The sequence below is a fragment of the Orycteropus afer genome, unplaced genomic scaffold (assembly GCF_000298275.1).
Source record: "Orycteropus afer afer isolate SDZICR_OR568_19922 unplaced genomic scaffold, OryAfe1.0 scaffold00040, whole genome shotgun sequence".
Classification (NCBI taxonomy): domain Eukaryota; kingdom Metazoa; phylum Chordata; class Mammalia; order Tubulidentata; family Orycteropodidae; genus Orycteropus; species Orycteropus afer.
In genome coordinates this window covers 12889070-12913637 of record NW_006921627.1, presented here as the reverse complement: position 1 = coordinate 12913637, position 24568 = coordinate 12889070, and the positions used below count along the sequence as shown (strand labels likewise).

The following is a 24568-nucleotide window of genomic DNA, read 5'->3' as shown; positions in this document are numbered from 1 at the left end:
AACTCACCTGTCATAAGTGCAAACTTTACCCTAAGAGGCTACTGTTCTTGCTTTGTATGCATAGAGAATTTTAGAAACTATTGTAGTGTAGGAAAATGTATTCAGTTGTAATGTTGGGGAAAATGATGCGATCACTTACTAACTTAAGGAAGTAAATAATTCTATATGCCAGAAGAGATTCTGATATAATTCTTATTTAATGACATAACTTTGGTGGAAGATATGCACAGCAAAACCATGAAGTGTCAAGATAGGAGCTATTTCATTTTAAGGTAACGCTCATAAAACTTTGGTTTTAGTACCTGAGTATTTTTGTGCCTTCTCACTCAATAATTTTTTTTTTTTTAATTTTATTGTGTTTTTGGTGTAAGTTTACACAGCACTTTAGGTTGCCATTCAACAATTCCTACACACACATTGTTCAGTGACATTGATTACATTCTTCACAATCTGTGAACATTCTCATCATTTCCATTCTGGGTATTCTGTTTCCATTAATCTAGTTTCACTGCTCCCTTACGTTTTTATCTTTGTTTTAAAGTAATTGCTGACTGTTTGATCCTTTTGTTAGAAGGATCACAATCCTTATTGGTGATATTAATTCCTTTTTTCTGCTCACTCAATTTTAACTGTCAAGAGAGGTTGTAAGAAAAAAATGAACACAGTAAGACTCTGGAGGAAGTTCTGGTGGTGTAATATCTAAGGCATTTAACTGCCAACAAGAAGACTGGCAGTTCAAATCCACCAGCTACTCCTCAGAAGGGTCAGAAACCCAAGGAAGAGTCTCTATGAGTCCAAATCAACTCGATGGCAGTGAGGTTTTTTTTTTGGGGGGGGGCGGGGGGGCAGGGGAGACTCTTGAAGCTAAAATTACTCCCTAAAGTGTAATTTAGGAAAAAAATCCAAACTATTCAATTGGAAAAGGCTCTGAGTCTTTGAATGAGATCTGGAAAGTAAATTAAATTTATTGATGACATTCTAAAGAAGTCTCTGAGTATAAAACCCTGGACTAGAAAGAAATAAGGTATTTTATAGAACAAATATTGTTGTTGTTGTTGTGTGCCGTCGAGTCGGCCCCGACTCCTAGCGACCCCTCCTTGGGTTTCCGAGGCAGTATCACCACGGAAGTAGGATTGCCCAACCTTCCTTCCGAGGAGTGTCTGGTGGGTTTGAACCGCCAGCCGTCTGGTTAGCAGGCAAGTGTCTTAGCCACTATGCTACCAGAACAAATATTAGATTTTACTAAATTGCCCAAAAGTTACTAAAAAATTACAAGTTATTGACATGCCTATTTTTAAAACCACAGTCACATTAGAGTAAAACATAGGGGTCCTCTGAATCTTCAGAAAAGATGCATAATTACTAACTCTGTATTTCACCTCAGAATTCATGTCTCTGAGACTGACCAGTGAGACCAGGAGGGAGACCTGTGCAGGGCGTCTGGAAGTTTTTTACAATGGAACCTGGGGCAGCATTGGCAGGAGTGACATGTCTTCAACCACAGTGGGAGTGGTATGCAGGCAACTGGGCTGTGCAGACAGAGGGAGCATCAGTCCTGCATCTTCAGACAAGACACTGTCTAGGCCCATGTGGTTGGACCATGTTCAGTGCCCAAAAGGACCTGACACATTATGGCAGTGCCCATCATCTCCATGGAAGTATAGACTGGCCAGCCCCTCAGAGGAGACCTGGATCACATGTGCCAGTGAGTACCCAATGGCTTACTTATATGGAAATTCCACTCTGTATCTCCACTGTCATGTTCTGAGAAAACATGCAAAATTTTATTTTCCTATTCTCCAGCCAGTTTAAATTGTTAGAGCTAATTAAGTAAGGGTGGGAAATCTCTGTTTAATACCTATTCTAGCTGGATGGTACTTTGTTTTATTTCATTTGGCCTGTAGGGATTCAAGATCAGTGACCATTATTTCAAAGAATATCATTCTCCCCTTGGTCTGCTTGAAAATTTTATTCAATTGCTTTCTCTGTGAACAAATGAAGAACAGAGATTATGAGATTGAGTATTTGACTGTTGAGTGGTCTGTCTTACCTTTTTTCATTCAAACATCATCTTGCTAAGAGTTCCTGGATGGTGCAAATGGTTAAGCATTCAATTATGAGCTGAAAGGTTGGCAGTACAAAGCCACTAGAAGCACCTTAGATGACAGGCCTGGCAAATTGCTTCTAAAAGATCTCGTTTGGAAAACCCATGAAGTAGTTCTACTCTGCACATATGTGGTTGCCATGAGTCAGAATTGACTCCACGGTAACTAACAACAACAATATAATCTTGCTATGCTAATATAGGGAGCTCTAGGGGCCTAGTGCCTAAGGCATTTGACTGCTAACCAGAAGGCTGGCAGTTCAAAACTATCAGCCACTCCTTGGAAGGAAGATTGGGCAATCTACTTCTGTAGTGATACCACCTTGGGAACCCAAGGTCATTATGAGTCAGATCTCACTGACAGCAGTGAGTTTGGGTTTTTTTTTTTTTTTTTTTGAAGCTAATGTAAGGAGAGAAGCAGTTAGAAAGATCAATCCTTCAATAATTCCCTATTCCACATCTTCTTAAATTGGAAGATTTCTACTTACCCAATAATCTCTCAGGCTCTTTTCTATTTGAGATGACTTAATAGTATATGTTTTACAATGACAAATTTATCCAGTTGACATTTCCTGAGTCACACTATGATTATAATGTCCAGGATGAAATATACCCAGGGCGTATACTTTCATAAAAGATTAACTTGCAAAAATATATAGTTCAAAAAGCACATTAAATAAACACGTTTTGAAGTAAATTTGCTTTTTAAAAAAATAGTTTCAAGTCTCTTCCTCTGTGATCTTTTAGAAGATTTTATCTTCTCAAATGGAGAAATAACCTAGGTGTCTATGAATTTTCAGACAAGATAAGACTTCAGGAAGGAATCAATAATTGTTCCGGACGTGTGGAAGTCTGGCATGAAGGTTCTTGGGGGACAGTGTGTGATGACTCCTGGGACATGGAAGATGCAGAGGTGGTGTGTCAACAGCTGGGCTGTGGCTCAGCTTCAAAGGCACTTAAAGAAGCAAAGTTTGGTCAGGGAACTGGGCCCATATGGTTCAATGAAGTGAATTGCAAAGGAAATGAGTCCTCTTTGTGGGATTGCCCTGCCACATCCTGGAGACACAATGATTGTGGACACAAGGAAGATGCTGGTGTGGAGTGCTTGGGTGAGTGCCAGGAGCCTGGATTAAGTCTGTAGCTTTTGGTAACAATGAGGGAGTGGGCAACAAAATGCATTGCATAAAAACTGGACATATCCACACAAGGATTTGGTGAGGAAAGAATCATGTTTGTATGATGAAAATACTTGTTTCTATACATTGACCTTCACCAAGCAAAAGCATATTATAGATAGATGGTAGATAGGGATATGGATATGGATCTGGATATGGATATACCTACAGCTATATGGGGGAGCTCTGGTAGTGTAGTGCCTAAGGCACTTGACTGCTAACCAGAAGTCTGGCAGTTCAAACCCACCAGCCACTCCTCGGAAGGAAGGTTGGCTATCTACTTCCGTAGTGATACTGCCTCAGAAACCCAAGTAGGGGTTGCTATGAGTCAGGTCCAACTCGATAGCACATAACAACAACAACATAGCTATATAGATAATAGGGAGCTTGGGTGGCACAGTGGTTAAAGCACTTGGCTGCTAACCAAAAAGTTGATGCTTCAAACTCATCAGCTGTTCTGTTGGATAAAGCTGTGGCAGTCTGCTTCCGTAAAGATTACAGCCTCAGAAATCTTGTGGGACAGTTCTACTCTGGGTCACTATGAGTCAGAATCAATAGCAGTGTATATAAAGTTATAAATGTGGATATGTTGTTGTTGTTATTTGCCATTGAGTCGGACATATAGCTGTAGATATAAATATCCCCACAAAGAGGGAAGAAAGACTAAGAGATTCTACTTTTAGGTAAAAAGAAATGGTTTACTTAGATGAGAAGCACAAACAACTTAGACAAGGAAATAGAATATTTCATTTATTTCTTATTCCAAGAATAAAGGGTTTTTCTCTTTTCTCTTGTAGGACCTGCAGTAACCAGAGAATCACGAAATTCTACAGGTATTTGATAGAGTTTATGAACATGGGACCATTTATGAACATAGGATCATTTCTCTGCATTATTTGGAATTGCTCTTGTTTAGAGACTTTGGGCTCAAAGAAATTCTGAGGATCTGAGACTTGCTTCAGCATCTTGTATTTTACCAAATGGAGAGATAGTAACTAGAGATCTGGGTCTTCAGCTAAGCATTTATATCATCTTTGACGATTTTATTTTTGCTTAGGTCACTCATCTGTCATTGTATTGGGGATCCTGGGAGTCATTCTCTTGGCCCTTCTCATTGCATTCCTCTTGTGGACTCAGAAGCGACGACAGAGAGAGAGATTTACAGGTCTGAGCCAAATTATGTCTCTATAACATAGAATTCAGCTGCTAATTGAAAGGTCAGCCATTAGAATCCACCAGCCACTCTGGGAGAATTCTAGTTATTGCAATCTGCTTCTGTAAAGATTTATAGCCTTGGAAACAGGGCAGTCCTACTCTGTCCTGTAGGGTGGCTGTGAGTCAGGATCAACTTAAGGGCAAGCAGTTTGAGTTTTTTGTTTTTTTAATGTGCCTACACATTATCATCACATATCATCAGGAAAAACCAATCACTAGAAAAGAACATCATATTTGGTAAAGAAAGGGTGATGAAAACAAGGAGAACCTTCCATGAGATGTTTTATCACAAAAGCCACAACAATAGACTCAAATACCCCAGTGATCATGAGGATGGCATACGATCTGGCCACGTTTCATTCTGTTATACGTAAGGTCACTATGAGTCGGAGGCAACTCGATGGCAACTAACAGCAACAACATAATATGTCTACACATAAAAACCAAAAATAAATATAAAACACAGAAAAATATTAGATTCAAGTATCAAATGTCCAGAAAGAAAAAGCCTGGAGGAGATTTGAGCAATTTCTCAATGAAAAGGAAACATGATTTTAGAGGAAAACAGGGATTTGGGGCATATTGTACTGTATAATACATTAAATATGAATAAATAACAAAATAGTCAAAGAAGAGAGTAATTAACTAAAAGGGCCAGGAGAGTATAGGAGGCTTTTGAGACAAATTTTGAAAATAGGAGTTCAAAGTCTGGGTAAAGTACTTCTAGGAGAAGAGAAGACCGTGAGCAAATGCAAAGGAGCATAAAGGATGTTTCTTTGGGGGGAGGGGAGCAAAAGTTGAGTGTAAGGAGAGAAGCTATTAATAAGATTAGAGAAGAGGGAAGAACCAAATATACTCCATGATAGAAGATGAATAATCACTAGAACATTATCTATGAGAAAGAAATAGTCAAGATGTCATTTAGAAAGATCTTTTTGGCAACAGGATGTAGAAGAGGTTGGAGAAGGACAACATTAAGGACAGGAAAAGCAATTTGAAATCATCAACATGAAAAGGACTTCACCTACAGTGAGAAGGATAAATTTTGGAGAAACTTTAGCAAAAGCCTTAGTAAATTAGACAAGACTGTTGGTTACCTTAAGGGAAGAATTATACGATGGCATTAGAGAAGGTTTAGCCACACGTCTGTTTCATTTCAGTGTATGTCACTGTAAGGGAAAGCTTGGTAGTGGAATGGGATGGAAGTAAGCAAATACCATGGAGAAAGTGTAGGTATTTTTTACTGCTGGGAAAAAGTGCACATAAAGGAGGGTGAGTTGTATTATGGCCGGCTGATCTCTAACACAGGATTCTCTTATCAGTGTCATCAAGAGGAGAAAATTCAGTCCACCAAATTCAATACCGGGAGATGAATTCTTGCCTGAAGGGAGATGATCTGGACCAACCGAATTTCTTAGGTCTGTGGGTTCTTTGACAGTCTGTAGCCCAGGAGTTCACACCAGTAGCTGAATTTGAGATTGAGACATTGTATTTACTTATCAATGGAAATAAGTCTAAAAACATATAATAGGAAGCTTATGATACTTAAAAGGTAGAAGAAAGGCAGGAATAAGCTCAAAGTTATTCTTACAGAACAAAGTAATTGCAATCATGGTGTCATTTCTGACAGAGGAAGCAAAGAACTATGTACTATGAAAAGGACTTCAACTACAGTGAGAAGGATAGATTTTGGAGAAACTTTAGCAAAAGCCTTAGTAAATTAGACAAGACTTGGAATTCATTTTATTAAAACAGAAAGCAATCTTCTATAAGGAGCTCTGGTTGGTAGCATAGTGCTTAAGGCACTTGACTGCTAACCAGAAGGCTGGTGGTTCAAACCCACCAGCCACTCCTCAGAAGGAAGGTTGGGCAATCTACTTCTGTAGAGATACTGTCTTGGAAACCCAAGTAGGGGTCGCTATGAGTTGGTGCAGACTCGAGGGCACATAAAAACAACAACAATCTTCTAAAAGGCTAACCTCAGTGTTATTTTTACCTTTCATATCTTTTTCACAATTTCTTCCATTCTCATTTCCTGTTACTCTCCTTTCTTTCACTCGATATTTATCATATTTTATCTAAGAGTCTAAAAGCTGACATATTTATCCCAGCAAAAGCCATCATTATTCACAAGACTAACCTTAATTCCCATTGCATCATGCCTCTTTCTTTGTCTGCAGAGTTCTGTTTAGCACTAATGCACTAATCCTGCCCCTGAATAATAACTCTACAGGAGTGGAAGAAAAATATCCCAGGATCCACTGTCCTTACTTCATGAAGGCTTTAGTGGCTTCTCAATATGACTTACCTCTGAGGGGGGCCTGCCACGCTTCTTCAACCCAAGGAATTTGGTATTTGCTGCTACTGTGTCAGGAACATATATTTAAGGGATGGAAAAGACTATCTCTGTCTCCTCAATGACGCTTGTCTTCCTCATTGTAGACAGCATTGTCAGATGCTTAGGGCTTCTAAGGCACAGTTAGGGGAGGTCCGATTTATTTCCCAGTAATTATTTTCTTCCTTTCAGAAAATCCTGATGAGTAAGATGGTTTTAATTCTGCTGGACTAATTTCTGTGTCTAAATCTCTTCCTATTTCTGAAATGAAAAAGGAGACCATTCTGAGGCACACTGAAAAGGAAAATGGGAATTGATGATCCAGAGAGGTGAGTACCAGAATTTATTTATCATCAATGTTCAAATCAGGTACATTCCTGAGAGCTTCTCAGGTATCAACTCAGTATTTTGCCTCAAGTTCTAGGCCACTTTGGGTTAAGAATAGATGAGGAGAAGTGAGGGATTGACTATTGAGTGTGTGCCATAAAGCATTTCACCAAAAGAGCAGACAATAATTTCTCATGTTGAAATATAAGAGATATTTCACCAGCGATCATTACTAGGACACCAACTAAAAAACTCACTTCCATCAAGTCAATTCTGACCAATAGTGATCCCCATAAAGTCCAAAGCTATAATAAATCTTTACGGAAGTAGATTGCCTCATCTTCCTCCTGTAGAGCAGCTGGTGGGTTTGAACCACCAACCTTCTGGTTAGCAATGAAATGCTTTACAGGACACAGACTAAGGTAGTTAAAAGTATGCTCTCAATCTGCTTAGATTAAAAACATCAAGTCTTTCTTATAACTGCTGATTTATCATGTCCCTCAATATAGGTTGCTAGCAAAATATGCAAGAACAATAGTAGCAAACATCAAGCTAGCATTTAAGGCTTGTACTCAACAGCTTGAACATGTGTACACATCAAATAATTACTTCATTAAGTGAATTGATATTAAAATCTTGACTTGAAGGTCAAAAATTATCTATATACTGCTATCAATATCCTTTGAATAATAAAAGTTTTAAGGTTTTAATAACAAGACTGGAAAGTTACAAAAATACATAACTTCATTTGTCTAGTTATTTAGAAATGACAGATGTATGTGATATGTTGATAGCAGAAGATAACACATAACAATGTAAATATCTGATTAAACTTGGAGATTATTACTTAAAAAATTTTTTTTTAGGAAAGCAATTCAAGAGAAATGTAATTGTCGGAAAAAATATTAGTAAATGAAATTAGCAGATATACATATAATAATCTCTGGTGACCTAATGCTTAAGGCATTTGACTGCTCACCAGGAGGCTGGTGGTTCAGATCCACCAGCCACTCCTTGGAAGGAAGATTGGGCAATGTACTTCTTCAGTGATACTGCCTTGGAAACCCAAGGAGCGGTTGCTATGAGTTAGATCTGACTCGATGGCAGTGAGTTTGATTATTTTTTTTTTGGTTTTGAATCACAAATTATATATGCATCTATTAAGATGAATAAATAGTCTTAATTTTTTTACAAATTTAAAAATAAATTAATCTATTTTAAAAACAAAATATTTTTTAAAAAATAGCTTCAATCAAAATATGCATATATTTCACTGTTAATATACTTTGAAGGCATATAGAGATGTTTATGAATCTTAGAAACATTTAGCCAAAAGAAAATGTGCCTTCCAAAAGTACATGTAACATGAAACAGATATTGGGAAGAAGGAATTCATATACAGATATATTCCCATATACATACATGTATCTGTATATATAAATATACATATATGAATGAAATATATATAAAATTTGTATATATAAAGAACATATAGCAGCTTTTTTAAAATCAATATAAGCCTTGCTTATCTCTTAATTTCATATTATTTTAAGCAATAACAATGGTACAACCATGGAGCTAAAGAGAAAATAGGTAAATAAATATGAATAAATCTTCTTTTAGAGATTATGGGGGTAGTTTTATCAAACAAACAAGAATTATATCTGCATGCTATGGTAAAGTTGTACAAGATGTTATAAAACCAAAAAACCAAACTCACTGCCATTGAGTCGATTCTCCTCATAGTGACCCCTCCTTGGGTTTCCGAGGCGGTATCTCTACACAAGTAAATTACCCAGTCTTCCAAGGAGTGGCTGGTGGGTTTGAACCACAAACCTTCTAGTTAGCAGTCAAATGCCTTAAGCACTATACCACCAGAGCTCCATATATATACACATGATCAATCATCAATTGTTAAGACAATGACAAAAATTCAACAAATAATTGGACGAAGTCTATGACAAGCATTCTCAAAAAGGAATTTCAAATGATCTATATACATAAGGAAAAGAATGCTCAAAATTCACTATTTTCCACAATTTCTGGAAAACTCAAATTATAGTTAACAATGAGATCTCACTTTATATAATTCATACTAACAGAAATTAAAAACTATACTTATTGCTGGTGGAATAGAGGAAAAATGGTATTTTCGGGCATTGTTATTAGAAATGTGGTGTGGTAGCCTTCGAAGAAAGAAATTTGACAGCTGACATTAAAATTAAATAAAATATGCTGTCACAAGTATTTTGACCCAAGAGCTGAGAGCTTCTACACAAACAAAGCCATCAGTATCTAAGAACATAACGCACAAGGATTTCCCCCCCGCCAATGTTGTCCACAGTAGCCAAAAGCTAGAAACAGTGAATACCAAACATTCACCACCGGGTAGTGGTTGGAAAAATTATGGCACAACCAATCAGAAAAGGAAAAATCATCTATAGAAATGAAAAAATATGATTGCATTTATGTGATCATATTAGAAAATATAATGTTTACATTTACAAAAATCTTCATGCGTATAGTATGTATCAGGGAGCTCTGGTGGCATAGTGCCTAAGGCATCTGACAGCTAACCAGAAGGCTGGCAGTTCAAACTCACCAGCCACTCCTCAGAAGGAAGATTGGGCAATCTACTTCCATAGTGATACTGCCTAGGAAACCAGTGAGTTTGGGTTTTTTTTTCTTTTTAAATAGTACTTATAAAGGAGTCCTTCGGTGACACAGATGGTTAAAATATTGGGCCACTTACCAAAAGGTTGGTGGTTTGAATCCATGCAGAGCTGCTTTGGAAGAAAGGTCTGGTGATCTACTGAAAGATCACAGCCATTGAAAACCCTATGGGTCACAGTTCCACTCTAAAAACCATGGGGTCGCCATGGATGGTAACTGTGTTTTTGATATATTTGTTTTGTTTTTTGGAGGGAGTATATATATATTGCGTTGATATTAGATAAATATAAATAGGTAAATGAAAGACTAGTGTAAGTGGAAAAACATAAATAGGTAAATGAAAGACTAGTGTAAGTGGAAAAACATAGCCACCCAGAGAGGGTCAGATAGTGGGACCACCTGCATGAATGAGGGGTTTCTCCAGATAGGAAGCCGCACTTCAACATTAAACAACCAAAATGAGGAAATGGCAGTTTATTATTTACAAGTCCTAGAAAGGATCATGCTGGAGGGCTTCACACAGAGTTCATATTGGTGCCGATGAAGGGAAGAAATCAGAGAACATGAGCTGACCTGGACTCAGCCTTTAATAGCATCCCAGGGTGGAGTACACTTTATTTCCAGGACTTAGCAGCTATTGACTAATTTGAAGCAAGCAGTAGGAAACTGTAGGGCCTAAGGGCACAAGTTAGGAGGGAGAGCAGGAGAGTGTAAACTGAGGTGGACTATGACTGACTGTGATATTATGATTATTAGATTTCATAATCTCAAACATATGAATATTATTCTGCTATAATAAATAATGATTAAGTTAAAAAAAAAAAAAAAAAGAACAGTTGCTACTGAATCACTGCTTAAGAATCACATAGGGATGCTTTAAAAATGACATTTCTAGGCCCCACTGTAGTTCTATGGAATAGAAGTAATTCTTAACACACACCAAAGTTTGAAAATCTGAAATTGCATTTAAGTTTTCAGTTCAGGAAAATATAATAGTCTTTAAAGTATATATGAAGTTCTGCGTGCGTGCGTGTGTGTGTGTGTGTGTGTGTGTGCTACAATGTAACGCATCCTTCCATGTGTATATGTATGAAGAGAAAAATAACATTTTTCTATTTATGACTTTAGTTCAACCTTTGCGATACTTTGATGAAGACTTGGACTATTGAATGGAGCAAGAATCCACCTAGTTTACTGAAGATTACAGTTGGGTTTCCATGGAGCCCTTTGTCTCCTAGTATGCTGAAGACTGCTGCTGATTTTATAAAAAGTAAATTGGTGAATGTGACTACTTAATGTTTTATATAAGCCTTTCTAGAGGATTAAATAAAAAAGAATATTGCTGGTTTGAGCTGTCTTAACATATTGATCTTGATTTTATGAATTTCTGAATGGACGTTTGTGAAAAGGGCATGGAAGCGACATCCTCTGACCTCCTCTAACTTCACAAGGTGGAAAGATAATCACCATCAGTAGCCCAAGGCTTATTTCCATGAGGCCAGACATGCCACCACCCTTCAGACTTTTTACCAATTCTGACACCAGCCATCGCTCCCACAGCATTCACTACTCTCTGCTGGGTTCAATAATTCATTGCAATGGCCACATAGAACTAAGACAATACTCATGATCATGGGGTTTATTAGGAAAGTAACAGATTACAATTCACGTTCAGGAATGTTCAGCATACAATTCTTCAATTAGGACAACTTCCCCTCAGCCATGACCAAAGACACACCTCTCTTTGGCCCTTGGCCTCTCGGCCTGGCATCTGCTCTGTTTAGGCAAGTGTCAACTAAGGTCTTTTAGCTCTGCTGACAGGTGTACCCACCCCCCCAGCAAGCCTCTTGCCTAAAGGCACTCAGCTTTCTCACACCGTGGGCCAGCAAACCCAGACTCTGTCTCATGCCTCATGACTCCATTGCTGCCATCTCTCTGCTGTCTTTCTGCCCACTCTCTGCAGGTCTCTGCCAAGGAGGCCTAGCACAGGTATCTCGAGTCCCAGGACATGCTTCACTCCACCTCTGGTTCTTCTCTTCTATGGCAGTGAGATATCCCCAATCTCTCCCTCTGTTGTTGTTGTTGTTGTTGTTATGTGCTGTCGAGTCTCTCTAGGCAGGCTCATTTTAAGCCTAACAGAATGACAAAACTGCCTAATCCCCACATTAGGGTTCTATACACCTTGTTTACACACTCCAACCACCATAAGGGTGCCATGTACCTTATTTACATTATTAGCAAACTATCCAATCCCTTTGTTGGGCCACAACCACCTTATATTTGCATAGTTCCACCCAATCATGTAGTGGGCACCACAAAGACCATGACTAGAAAAGCCATACCAAGTAATTCACTGCACCACAACATTCCAACATTTTTAAGGTTTCATCAAGACAATCTGATCTTTCCATTTGACAATGTTTTCATTTGGATAAAGTATATTTTTTTTGTTTTGTTTAAATCACAATTTTTCTTATTATTAAATTGAAATGGATTTGTCTTTTTTTTTAGGAAAGGGATAATGGTTATAGAAGGTTCTGTTAACAATATATGATTAACTCTACAATACATGACTCTCATTGGCTCTTTAACTGCTTTCTTACTATAATTCTAATCACTGACATAAAAAGCACATCAATACCTGGTAAGGATGCAAACGCCCAATGGCTCAGTTCCTCATTTCCTGTGACAGCATAACTGAAACTGAAATGAATATATCAGTTATGTCTTTTCTATATAAATGCAACTACTATATTGAAAGTTCATATTTTTATAAAAAGTTATTTACTCATTTACATGTTAACTTAAAAGGAAAATAGCACTTACAACATGATTTAAAGTAGCTCAATACCAAGCTTTGATTAGAGTCTAGTAACTAAATATCCTAAATCTTATATGCAAATTGATTTTTAATCCTTTCTCAGTATCAAAGTAGTGCATACACTTTCCTCTGCCATTCCACTTATCTCATGGAAATATGCCATTGGATTACTTGCCATTTCTTTCGCATCTCTTGTTGTTGTTGTTATGAGTGGTCAAGTCGGACCCGACTCATAGTGACCCCTCCTTGGGTTTCCGAGGCAGTATCACTACTAAAGTAGATTGCCCAACCTTCCTTCCGAGGAGTGGCTGGTGGATTTCAACTGCCAGCCTTCTAGTTAGCAGTCAAGTTCCTTAGGCACTACGCCACCAGAGCTCCTTTGCATCTTTTATCAATCTCAAATATGTTTTTGCCATAAATTAACTTATTTATTTATTTATCACTTATTCAGTGAAATTTAATAAGCAGTTATAATTGTCAAGTATTGTGTTAGTCACTTGGGTATAAACAGATAAGAAGTGATTCTGTACCTTAAAAATGTCACTGTCTACTCAGAGAAGCAGAATTATACATTATAAGTATCAAATAATATATGCATTAATATATATAGTACAGAGCATTATGAAAACATATAGGAAGTATATTTTATCCAATTTAAGGCATTTGACTGCCAACCAGAAGGCTGGTAGTTCAAACTCACCAGCTACTCCTTGGAAGAAAGGTTGAGCAATCTACATCCATAGTGATACCTCCTGGGAAACCCAAGGAGGGGTCACTATAAGTCCAATTCAACTTGAGGGCAGTAGGTTTGGGTTTAGGAAGATTTGAAGCTATCTTGTCTAACACACACACACACACACACACAAAAACTCACTGCCATCGAGTTGGATCCAACTCATAGCCACCCCTCCTTGTGTTTCCAAGGCAGTATCACTATGGAAGTAAATTGTCCAACTTTCTTTCTGAGGAGTGGCTGGTGGGTTTGAACCTCCAGACTTCTGGTTAGCAGTCAAATGCCTTAGACACTACACCACCAGAGGTCCCACACCACCAGATCTCCCAAATCTTACACAACTCACCACTTAAATACATTTAATAGTAAAAGGGAGGAGTTGAGAATTGGAGACAGAAGAGAGGAATTCAATAACATAAGAAAGTCAATGTATGTGTTGGGAGTTGAGGGCAAACACTAAGGTGACACTATTAGTTATAAATCAATTTCATATTCCTTAATCTTGAAGGATGAGACTAGAATGGTGGACATCCCTATGTGATTAAACTTTATCCTACAGGAAATTTGGATGTAATGAAGAATGCAATGTGATTAACATGCATTTTCTATCTTCTCTATGATGACATGTTTCAGAGAAAGCAACTGTACTTTTGGAGACCAATTAGAAGTTTGCCATGTACAGTTATCAGGTACAATGATGAAAAGATTAGATTTTCATTTTCTATTTGGAAATATATATGCTTTCAAAAATAGATGTTCAGGATTTTCTGTGCTTTATTGTGCTCCAAGTATTAATGTCTTGATTTTTTTTTCACTTCTCTTAACTAAACTTCTTTCACTGGATCAATTAAAAGCATTTTAGCTCTCTTCCTTGAATAAAAACTTTCCAAAAATATGTTAATTAAAATAAATAATTGATGCATTATACAGAATGCAGTTTGTTAAATTGCCTAAATTATGACCAAGAAAACAAAACAAAAAAAAAAAACCCACCTCACTGCCATCAAGTCCATTCCAACTCATAGACCCCCATTGGGTTTCCGAGGCTATAAATCTTTATGGAATTAGATTGCCCCATCTTCTTATTGCAGAGCATCTAGTGCATTCGAACCACTGACCTGCTGGTTAGCAGCCAAGTGCCTTATCCACTACGCCACCAGAGCCTTGAAAAAAACTTTCAAAAAACGTGTTAACTAAAATAAAAAATCTGCTGCATTACACAGAATGCAGTTGGTTGAATTACCTAAATTATGACTAAGAAGGCAGGCATAAATTTTTCCTTGTACATAACTACCAAAACCAAACCAAACACTGCCGTTGAGTCAGATCTGACTCATAGCAACCCCTCCCTGGGTTTCCAAGACAGTATCAGTACAGAAGTAGATTGCCAAACCTTCCTTCCGAGGAGTGGCTTGTGGGTTTGAATCTCCACCCTTCTGGTTAGCAGTCAAGCACCTTAGGCACTATGCTACCAGAACTCCCATACATAACTAGACAGAAGAAACTACATGTAGAAGTTTTATGTGATTTTTTAAAAAATACCAGCCTTATTGAAATATAATTCACACATACAATTTACCTATTTAAAGTGTAAAATTATGTGGTGTTGAGTATATTCACAGGTTGTGCAACCATAACACAATCTAATAAAAGAACATTTAAAATAAACCTTCTATCTTTTAGCAGTCACTTACCATTTCCTGTGAACACCCTCAACCCCTAAGCAATCACTAATACACTTTCTGCCTCTGTAGATTTGCCTATTCTGGACATTTCAAATAAATGAAAGCATACAACATGTGGCGTTTTGTGACTGACTTCCCTTATTTAGCATAACATTTTCAAGTTTCATTCATGTTGCAGTATATGTCAGTATAAGAAAGCATTCCTTTCTTTTACACTTTATTTTTTTGTTGTTGTTGAGAATATACACAACAGAACATACACAACTCAATTTCTACATGTACACAATTCAGTGACATTGATCCTTTTTATTGTTGGATAATATTCCATTGTATGGTATATTTGTTTCTTATTGCTGCTGTAACAAATTATCACAAACAAACAAAAAAACTCACTGCCATTGTGTCGATTTGACTCATAGAGACCCCTCCTTGGGTTTCCGAGTATCACTACAGAAGTAGATTGCCCAACCTTCCTTCCAGGGAGTGGCTGGTGGGTTTGAACCGCCAGCCTTCTGGTTAGCAGTCAAGTGCCTTGGGTACTACGCCACCACAACACAATTTATTATCTTACAGTTCTGGAGGTCAGAAGTCTGAAATGTGTTGGCAGGACTGTGTTCCATTTGAAAACTCTAGGGGATAATCAGTTTCCAGCTTCTAGAAGCAGCCCAAATTTCTTGGCTTATTACCTTGTATCATTCCAACCTCTGCTTCCATCATCACATCTTGTTTTCTGGCTCTGACATTTCTCACTCCCTTGTAAGAATCCTTGTGATTACATTGGGCCCACCCAGATAATGGGATAAATAACACCATTTCAAGATCTTTAACTTAATCCCATACAAAAAGTGCCCTTTGCCATAGAAGGTAACATATTCATAGGTTCTAGGTATTAGAACGTGGACATCTTTGTTGCTGATGAGTCAGCACCAACTCACAGCAACTCTGTGTACAGTAGAATGAAATACCACTCGGTCCTCAGAATCATACCACACCCACAATCGAAGCTATGATTGAGCCCATTGTCGCAGCCACTGTGCCATTCCATCTCATTGAGAGTCGTCTTCTTTTTCATTGAACTTCTACTTTACCAAGCATGATGTCCTTCTCCAGGGACTGATTCCTCCTAATAACATTTCAAAAGCACATGAGACAGTCTCGCTATCCTCACTTCTAAGGAACATTCTAACTATACTTCTTCCAAGACAGATTTGTGTGTTCTTTCGGCAGTCCATGGTATACCAATTAGGAGCTCTGGTGGTATAGTGCCTAAAGCATTTTGTCTGCTAACCAGAAGGCTGACAGTTCAAACTCACCAGCCACTCCTCAGAAGGAAGGTTGGGCAATCTACTTCAGTAATGATTCCTCCTCAGAAACCCAAGGAGGGATCGCCATGAGTCGGATCTGATTCAACGGCAGTTGAGGTTTTTTTTTTTTTTTAACACCATAATTCAAATGCAGCCATTGTTCTTCATTCTTCCTTATTCCTTGTCTGGCTTTCACATAGATAGAAAGCAATTGAAAATACCATAGCTTGGATCATGCAAACCTTTAGTCTTTGGGAGACCATTATTTATCCACTCCTCAACTGATGGACTTTTGGATTGTTTCCACCTTTTCATTATGGTGAACCAAATGCTGTGATGAACATGGGTGTATAAGTTTGTTTGTGGACATATGTTTTATTTCTCTTAGGTCTATACCTAGGAGTAGAATGCTGGGTCATAAAATTAACCTCCCCCCTTTGATTTCTCAGTATATCCCTAGCATGTTGACATTTCCACTCAATGTGATAATAGCTAATGCTTAACATAATATTTACCATGTGCCAGGGACTACTCTAAATGTTTTACATAAATTAGCTTTATAATCTTCACAATAACTTGATAAGGTAGATATTATTTTATACCTATTTCAGATTTTGGGAAAGTGGAACACAAGAAAGTTAAGTGACTTGCCTAAAGTTATGCAACTAGTAAGTTGCAGAGCTGAAATTTGAATGCAGGTTGTCTGATTCTAGAGGGTATACTCTTAACCATTTTGTTATATGTTGTTGTTATTATTTGCCAACAAATTGGACCTGACTCATAGCCACTGCTCCTTGGGTTTCTGGCGCAGTATCACTACGGAAGTAGATTGCCCAACCTCCCTTCTGAGGAGTGGCTGGTGAGTTTGAACTGTCAGCCTTCTGGTTAGCAGTCAAGGGCCTTAGGCATTATGCTACCAGAGCTCCTTTTTTGTTACATAGCATTTCAAAAAGAAATACGGATTATTTGGGAGACACCTCCAAAATGTATTGTCTTATACCTACTTAAATATAACATGTGATAGTATCGCTGTGGAGCTCTGGTAGCATAGTGCCTAAGGCACTTGACTGCTAACCAGAAGGCTGGTGGTTCAAACCCACCAGCCACTCCTTGGAAGGAAGGTTGGGCAATCCTACTTCCATAATGATACTGCTTTGGAAACCCAAGGAGGGGTCGCTATGAGTCAGGGCCGACTCGACGGCAAATAACAAGAACAACAGTATCGCTGTAGACAACCTCTACTGACACTACCCAGAATATCACTTACAGGTAATCCATAACTTACAAACAAGATCCATTCCTAAGTATATTTTTAAACTGAACTTGTAAGGAAGTCAGAATAGGTACATACGCCTCTTATTTAGAGCTTTGGTAACATAGTGCCTAAGGCATTTGACTGCTAACCAGGAGGCTGGTGGTTCAAACTCACCAGCCACTCCTCGGAAGGAAGATGGGGCAATCTACTTCCATAGTGATACTGCCTCGGAAACTCAAGGAGAGGTCGCTATGAGTTGGGTCCGACTCGACAGCACATAACAACAACTACTTTGTGCAAGTGATGTAGTGCCTAAGACATTTGACTGCTAACCAGAAGGCTGGCGGTTCAAACTCACTAGCCACTCTGGAAGGAAAACTGGGCAATCTACTTCCTTAAAAATTTCAAACTCAACCAAACTCACTGCCGTTGAGTCAGTTTCAACTCATAGTGACCCCTCCTTGGGTTTCTGAGGTGGTATCTACGGAAGTAGATCACCCAGTCTTCCTTCCTAGGAGTGGCTGGTGGTTTTGAACCACCAACCTTCTGGTTAGCAGTCAAATGCCTTAGGTACTATGCCACCACAGCTCCCCCTAAAGATTTACTGCCTCAGAAACCTAAAGGAGCTGCCTATGAGTCGGCATCGACTCAATGGCAGTGAGTTTGGTTTATTTATTTATTTTTAAATTTGGTTTTAGTGCAAGGAGCTCTGGTCATGTAGTGGTTAAAGCATTTGGATATTAACCAAAAGGTTAGTGGTTCAAACCAACCACCAGCTTGTGGAAGACAGATGAGGCAGTCTGCTTATGTAAAGATTTGTAACCTTGGAAACCCAGTTTGGGGTTGCTATGAGTTGAAATCAATTCCACGGCAGTGAGTTTGTGCGGTGAATTGCTTGATGTGGCCCTTCTAGCCATTGTCCTCCATTCTGTGATGTATTGTAAATTCTATTATCCATGCCTGTTTGGGGTGGTGTGGTAGTTAAGGTCAGGTATCAACTTGGCTGGGCAGCTGGTAGTAGTCATTCCCTGTAATGACTGGCAATCAGCTCTGTGGTGGGATTTGCCTTGAGCTGCTCATTGTTAAACCCATCCACTTAGGTTATTTCTGTTGGGGCAACACAGGTGGAATGCATCTTGAGTCCTGCCTTGCTAGAGGGTATAATTCAAATCACCACCCTTAGCTTCATTGAGGGTATACCTACGAATATCCTGGGAAGATTCATCCTCCTCTTGCTCCAGTTTTGTGTTTTGGCTCATCCGTATCTCACCCCTGGATTTGGGACAGCAGCCGCTGTCTGACCTGCTGATTGAGGTTCATCAAACCCCAAGAATTGGGAGGATCCTCCAGACCCACTCAGGACCTGGAACTCGCCAGCCTGCCAGCCTTCACTACTACTATGTGAGACGATCCCTTGGGTGTCTGTGAGTTCTGTGAGGCGTTACAGTGAAATTCAGAACCCTAAGACGGGGGAAATTACTGAGAGGAGGAGGAGGAGTTAATGTCTGAAATGATGGAGTGGCAAGGTAGTTGGACATTTGGGACATCTTTAAACTCCGCCTCATGGGGACCGGCCTTGTGCTGATTTTTCTGAGAGAAATTGTTCAAGCAGTTTGTTTGTTTATTTTAGTGCAAGAAAGGCTGGAAGACTTTTCCATGATTTAGAAGCTGCACATGCAGCAAGTGAAGGTGATTTTCATGAAGATTTATTGCAAGTAGGGGTAGGTTTAATCGTTCCAAACTGAGGGCAAATTTATGTAACATGAAAGGGCAAGTATGAGTTGTCTGTAAATTGAACATTCATTACCCAGGGACTATCCGTAGTTGGAAGCATATGTAGCCTTTTCAGACTGGCTTATTTCATTTAGCAAAATGCACTTAAAGTTCCTTCAGGCTTTTTAATAGTCTGTAGGTCATTCTTTCATTCTTTTCATCACTGAATAGTATTTCATTGTGTGGATGCATCACAGTTTGTTTATGCATTCATCTATTGAAGGACTTCATGGTTGCTTCCAAGTTTTAACCACTATGAGTAAAGCTGCAATAAACATTCATGTACAGATTTTTTGTGGACCTAAGTTTTCAACTCATTTTGGGTAAATGCAAAAGAGTATGAATGCTGGATCATATAGTAAGACTACAGTTAGTTTTGTAAGAAACTACCAGACTCTCTTCCAAAATGGCTACACCATTTTGCAATCTTGCCAGCGACGAATGAGAATTCCCAGTGTTCCATATTCTCACCTGCATTTGGTTTTGTCAGTGTTTTTGATTTTAGCTATTGTAATAAATATGTTGTTTAATTTGCAGTTCCCTAATGACCTATGATGTTGAGCATATTTTCATGTGCTTATTTCCCAGTGACTGCTAGCCAGAAGGCTGGCGGTTCACACCCACCAGCCACTCCTTGGAAAAAAAGATGGGGCAATCTACTTCTGTAGTGATACTGCCTCGGAAACCCAAGGAGGGGTCGCTATGAGTCGGGTCCGACTCAACGGCATGTAACAACAACAACATGTATTTTGCAAATATTTTCTCCTAGTCAGTGGCTTTAAAGATTAAAGACTGTAGTTTAGACTCTGGCTTTAAAGATCAAAGACTACAGTCTGCACTACAGATTACACCTCAATATAAAGAAAATGAAAATCCTCACAATTGGACCAATAAGCAGCATCACAATAAATGGAGAAAAGATTGAAGTTGTCAAAGATTTCATGTTACTTCATTCCACAATCAGCACCAATGAAAGCAGCAGTCAAGAAATAAGACATTTTATTGCACTGGACAAATCTGCTGCAAAAGACCTCTCTAAGGTGCCAAAGAGCACAGATATCTCTTTGAACACTAAGGTGAGCCTAACCCAAGCCATGGTATTTTCAATCACCTTCTATGCATGTGAAAGCTGGACAATGAATAAGGAAGACTGGAGAAGAGTTGATGCTTTTGACTTGTGGTGTTGGCAAAGAATACTGAAAGGACCACAGACTGCCAGAAAAACTAACAAATCTATCCTGGAAGAAGTGCAGCTGGAATGCTCCTTGAAAGCAAGAATGGCCAGACTTCATCTCATCTACTTTGGTCTTGTTGTCAGAAGGGGCCATTCCCTGGAAAAGGATATCATGCTTGGTAAAGTGAATGGTCAGTGAAAAAGGGGAGGACCCTCAAGGAGATGCATTGACACAGCAGCTGCAACAATGGGCTCAGGTATAGCAAGGATTGTAAGGCTGGTGCAGGATCAGGGAGTGTTTCATTCTATTGTACATAGGGTTGCTATGAGTTGGAGCTGACTCAATGGCACCTAACAACAACAACACTCTGTGGCTGGTGTTTTCATTCTCTTAACAGTGTCTTTAAGAGAAGTTTTTAATTTTAATGAAATACCACTTAACAATTTTTGCTTTCATGGACAGTGCTTTTAAAGCTGTATCTAAAAACTCATCACCAAACCCGAGGTCGCCTGGATTTTCTCCTAGGTTGTCTTCTATAAAGTTGTATAGCTTTACATTTCATATTTGATCTATAATATATTTTCAGTTAATTTTTGAGAGGTATAAGCTCTCTGTCTAGATTTTTTTGCATGTGAATGTCCACTTGTTCCAGAACCACATATTGGGAAGACTATTATTTATCCAATAAATTGACATATTCCAGAAATCCAACCCAAACCCACTGCCATCATATTGTGTCTGACTCACTGTGATGCTAAAAGACAGAGTAGAACTGTCCAGAGTTTCCAGTCCTATAAATCTTTGTGAAAGCAGACTGCCTCATCATTCTTCTGTAGAGTGGTTGGTGGGTTTGAACCACCAACCTTTTTGTTAGCAGTCAAATGCCTTAGCCACTGCACCACCAGAGCTCCTTTGTCAAAACTCAGTTGACTATATTTGTGTGGGCAATCTGCTTCTGTAGTGATACCCCTTGGAAACCAGAGAAGGGTCGCTATGAGTCGGATCCAACTTGATGGCAGTGAGTTTGGTTTTGGTTTGGTATTTCTGAGCTCAATAATCTGTTCCATTGATCTATTTATCTATCCTTTCACCAATAATATGTTGTCTTAATTACTGTAACTTTATAATAAGTCTTGAAGTCAGATAGTATCGGTCCTTCAACTTCCTTCTTCTTCTTCTCCTTCTTCATCTCCTCCTTTTAGTTTTGTATTGGTTATTCTGTGTCTTTTGCTTTCCTTATAAACTTTAGAATGAGTTTGTTAATATCCACAAAATAACTTGCTGAGATTTTTATTGGGATTGCATTGAATCTGTACATCAATTTTGGAAAGACTATCATTTTAACAATATTGAGTCTTTCTATCTACAAATGATGAAATCTGATGTTGCAGTGTTTAAAGCATTTGGCTGCTATCCAAAAAGTCAGTGGCTCAAACTCACCAGCTGCTCTGCAGAAGACAGATGAGACAGTCTGCTTCCATAAAGATTTACAGACATGAAAACATATGGCACAATTTTACTGTGTCCTATAAGATTGTTAAGTAGCTCTGGTGCCATAGTATAAGGCATTTGACTGATAACCAGAAGGTTGGTGGTTCAAAACCACTAGCCACTACTCAGAAGGAAAACTGGGCTAATCTACTTCCGTAAAGATTTACTGCCTCAGAAACCCAAAGGGGATTGCTGTGAGTTGGAATCAGCTTGATGGCAGCAAGTTTGGTTTTTGGTATAAAGTTGCTATGAGTGGGAGTCAACTTGATGACAGTGGGTGCATCCATGAACATGGAATCTCTCTTCATTATTTAGATTTTCTTTTCTTTTCTTTCATTAGCGTTGTAGTTTTCCTCAAACAGATCTTGTGCATATTTTGTTATACTTTCTGTCTTTTCTTGTTCATTGCTGTTTTATATAAAAGTAATTTTCTTTTGTATATTAACTTTGTATCCTGCAGTCTTGCTATAATCACTTAGTTCTAATAATTTTTGTTGATTTTTACATAGACAATCATGTCATTTACACATAAAGATGGTTTTATTTCTTCCTTCCCAATCTGTATTCCTTTTATTCCCTTTTCTTGCCTTATTGCATTAGCTAGGAACTCCAGAATGATGCTGCATAGAAGTAATGAGAGGGAAATAACTTGCCTTATTCTTGATCTCAGGGAAAAAGCATCCAGTTTCTCACCATCAAGTATGATGTTAGCTGTACGTTTTTTTGTAAATGTTCTCTATCAAGTTAAGAAGTTACTGTCTATTCCTTGTGTGCATGAAAGGGTGTTGGGTTTTATCAGATGCTTTTTATATATCTATTGATATGATCGTATGGTTTTTCTTTTTACCTACTGATAGGATGGATTACATTGATTTTTGAATGTTGAACCAGCCTTGCGTAGCTGAAATAAATTTCACTTGGTGAAGAGAGAGAATAAATCTTTTCTTCATTTTTGAAATATAATTTCACTATGAATAGTATTCTGGGTTTAAACATCATTCTATTTCTGTTCTCACTTAATAAGTATCACTTCATTGTTTTCATGCATGCATGATATCTGCTGCAATTCATATCTTTGTTTCTATCTAATGAGTTATTTTCCCTCTCTGGCCACTTTCGATACTCTCTCTTTCCCTCTGTAGTTTGAAACATCACAGATAATATGTATTGTGTGTATTTATCTTGCTTTAGTTTTGATGTCTATCATTAATTCTTGACCATTAGTTCTTCAAATACTTTTTTGTGCTCCTTTTTCTCACTGGCCTCTTAGTCTCCTCTTGTTATTTCAATTACAAGGATACTATACTGTTACATATTGTCCCATAGCTTTTAGATGTTTTATTTTTGTTCATTCTTTATTGTAGGCTCCTTCTCAATGCCTCCCAACTATGCCAACCTCCAAGTAATTGGTGCTTTTTATAATCCCCTTTCCTTGTGCATGGACTGAACCTAGTAACTTGCTTCTAATTAATAGAATATGGCATATCATAAGATTTTCTTTTCAAGATTAGGAAATATATGTCTGTGACTCTGTCTTCATAGCACTCTGTATGTGTTGAAACTTACACTCTCTCTTGCCTTATGGAGAGGTCTACCTGGCAAGGAGCTGTGGCTAGCTTCTGTCCACCTACCAAGAAGAAACAGAAGCATTAATATCCTATAGGAAATTGAACTCTGCCAACAACCATGTTAGTGAACATGGAAATATATTCTTCCGCAGTCAAGCTTTCAGATGAAACCACAACCCCAAATAACAATTTGATTGAAACCTTGTAATAGGCTCACCAGTAGAGTACCAGCTACTTCCCAGAAAAGGTCTTAACATCCATTGCACCTGCCTGTTCTAAAAGTAGGAAAGAGCTCAAACATTCACATTGGGATCTGCTCCAAAGTATCTGGGAAAGAGAGAACTTTTGATATTAGCAATTGAAGAATTCCAAAACAGAAGCAGACTTTTTGTGGAAGCAGGTATCAATACACGCGTTCTATAAAAGAATAGCAAAACTAGGTTTTTGTTTTTTCGTGTATTTAGTTATCACTTCTTCTGAAAGATAAAAGTTCAAGCAATCACCAGCAATAATTTGCTCTGGGTTTCATCAACATGAAAACGTCCAAAACGAAAATGAAACAAGATAATAGACAAAGTTGCAGTATTTGCCTTTTTGTATTCTCCATTCTTTCCATCATATTACCTTGTACTAATTATATTCCCATCCCCCACAATGACTGCATTTTGCGTAGTCTCAAGTTTTCTTAGAAAAAGTTCTCCCTGTTTTTCTTCTGCCTGCTTCTGACACTGGGTGCCTTTCTCATCTCGAGAACAGTTAGAGATTCCTTTTAGTAAAGGCACTATGCTGATTCTCAGGCACAGGTAGCTCCTATATAGCAAGGCCTGAGATTTAATTCAACTTCTCATGATATATCTGGTATTAGTTAATATATACTTTTATTTAACTTTGTTATGTTGTCTGCCTTGTAACTAGGTTGAAAATGGACAAGGAA

At 38.3% G+C, this 24568-nt stretch overlaps 1 protein-coding gene across 1 annotated transcript in view; it reads left to right on the top strand.

Annotated features, from left to right (window-relative positions):
- CD163 (CD163 molecule) overlaps nucleotides 1-24568 on the top strand; it is a 386915-nt gene that overhangs the window by 25987 nt on the left and 336360 nt on the right. Inside the window, exons 11-15 of the mRNA XM_042780454.1 lie at nucleotides 1385-1705; nucleotides 2905-3213; nucleotides 4077-4112; nucleotides 4337-4444; nucleotides 5817-5912. Coding sequence (XP_042636388.1) covers nucleotides 1385-1705; nucleotides 2905-3213; nucleotides 4077-4112; nucleotides 4337-4444; nucleotides 5817-5912 — 870 coding nt within the window. The remainder of the gene's footprint in view (nucleotides 1-1384; nucleotides 1706-2904; nucleotides 3214-4076; nucleotides 4113-4336; nucleotides 4445-5816; nucleotides 5913-24568) is intronic.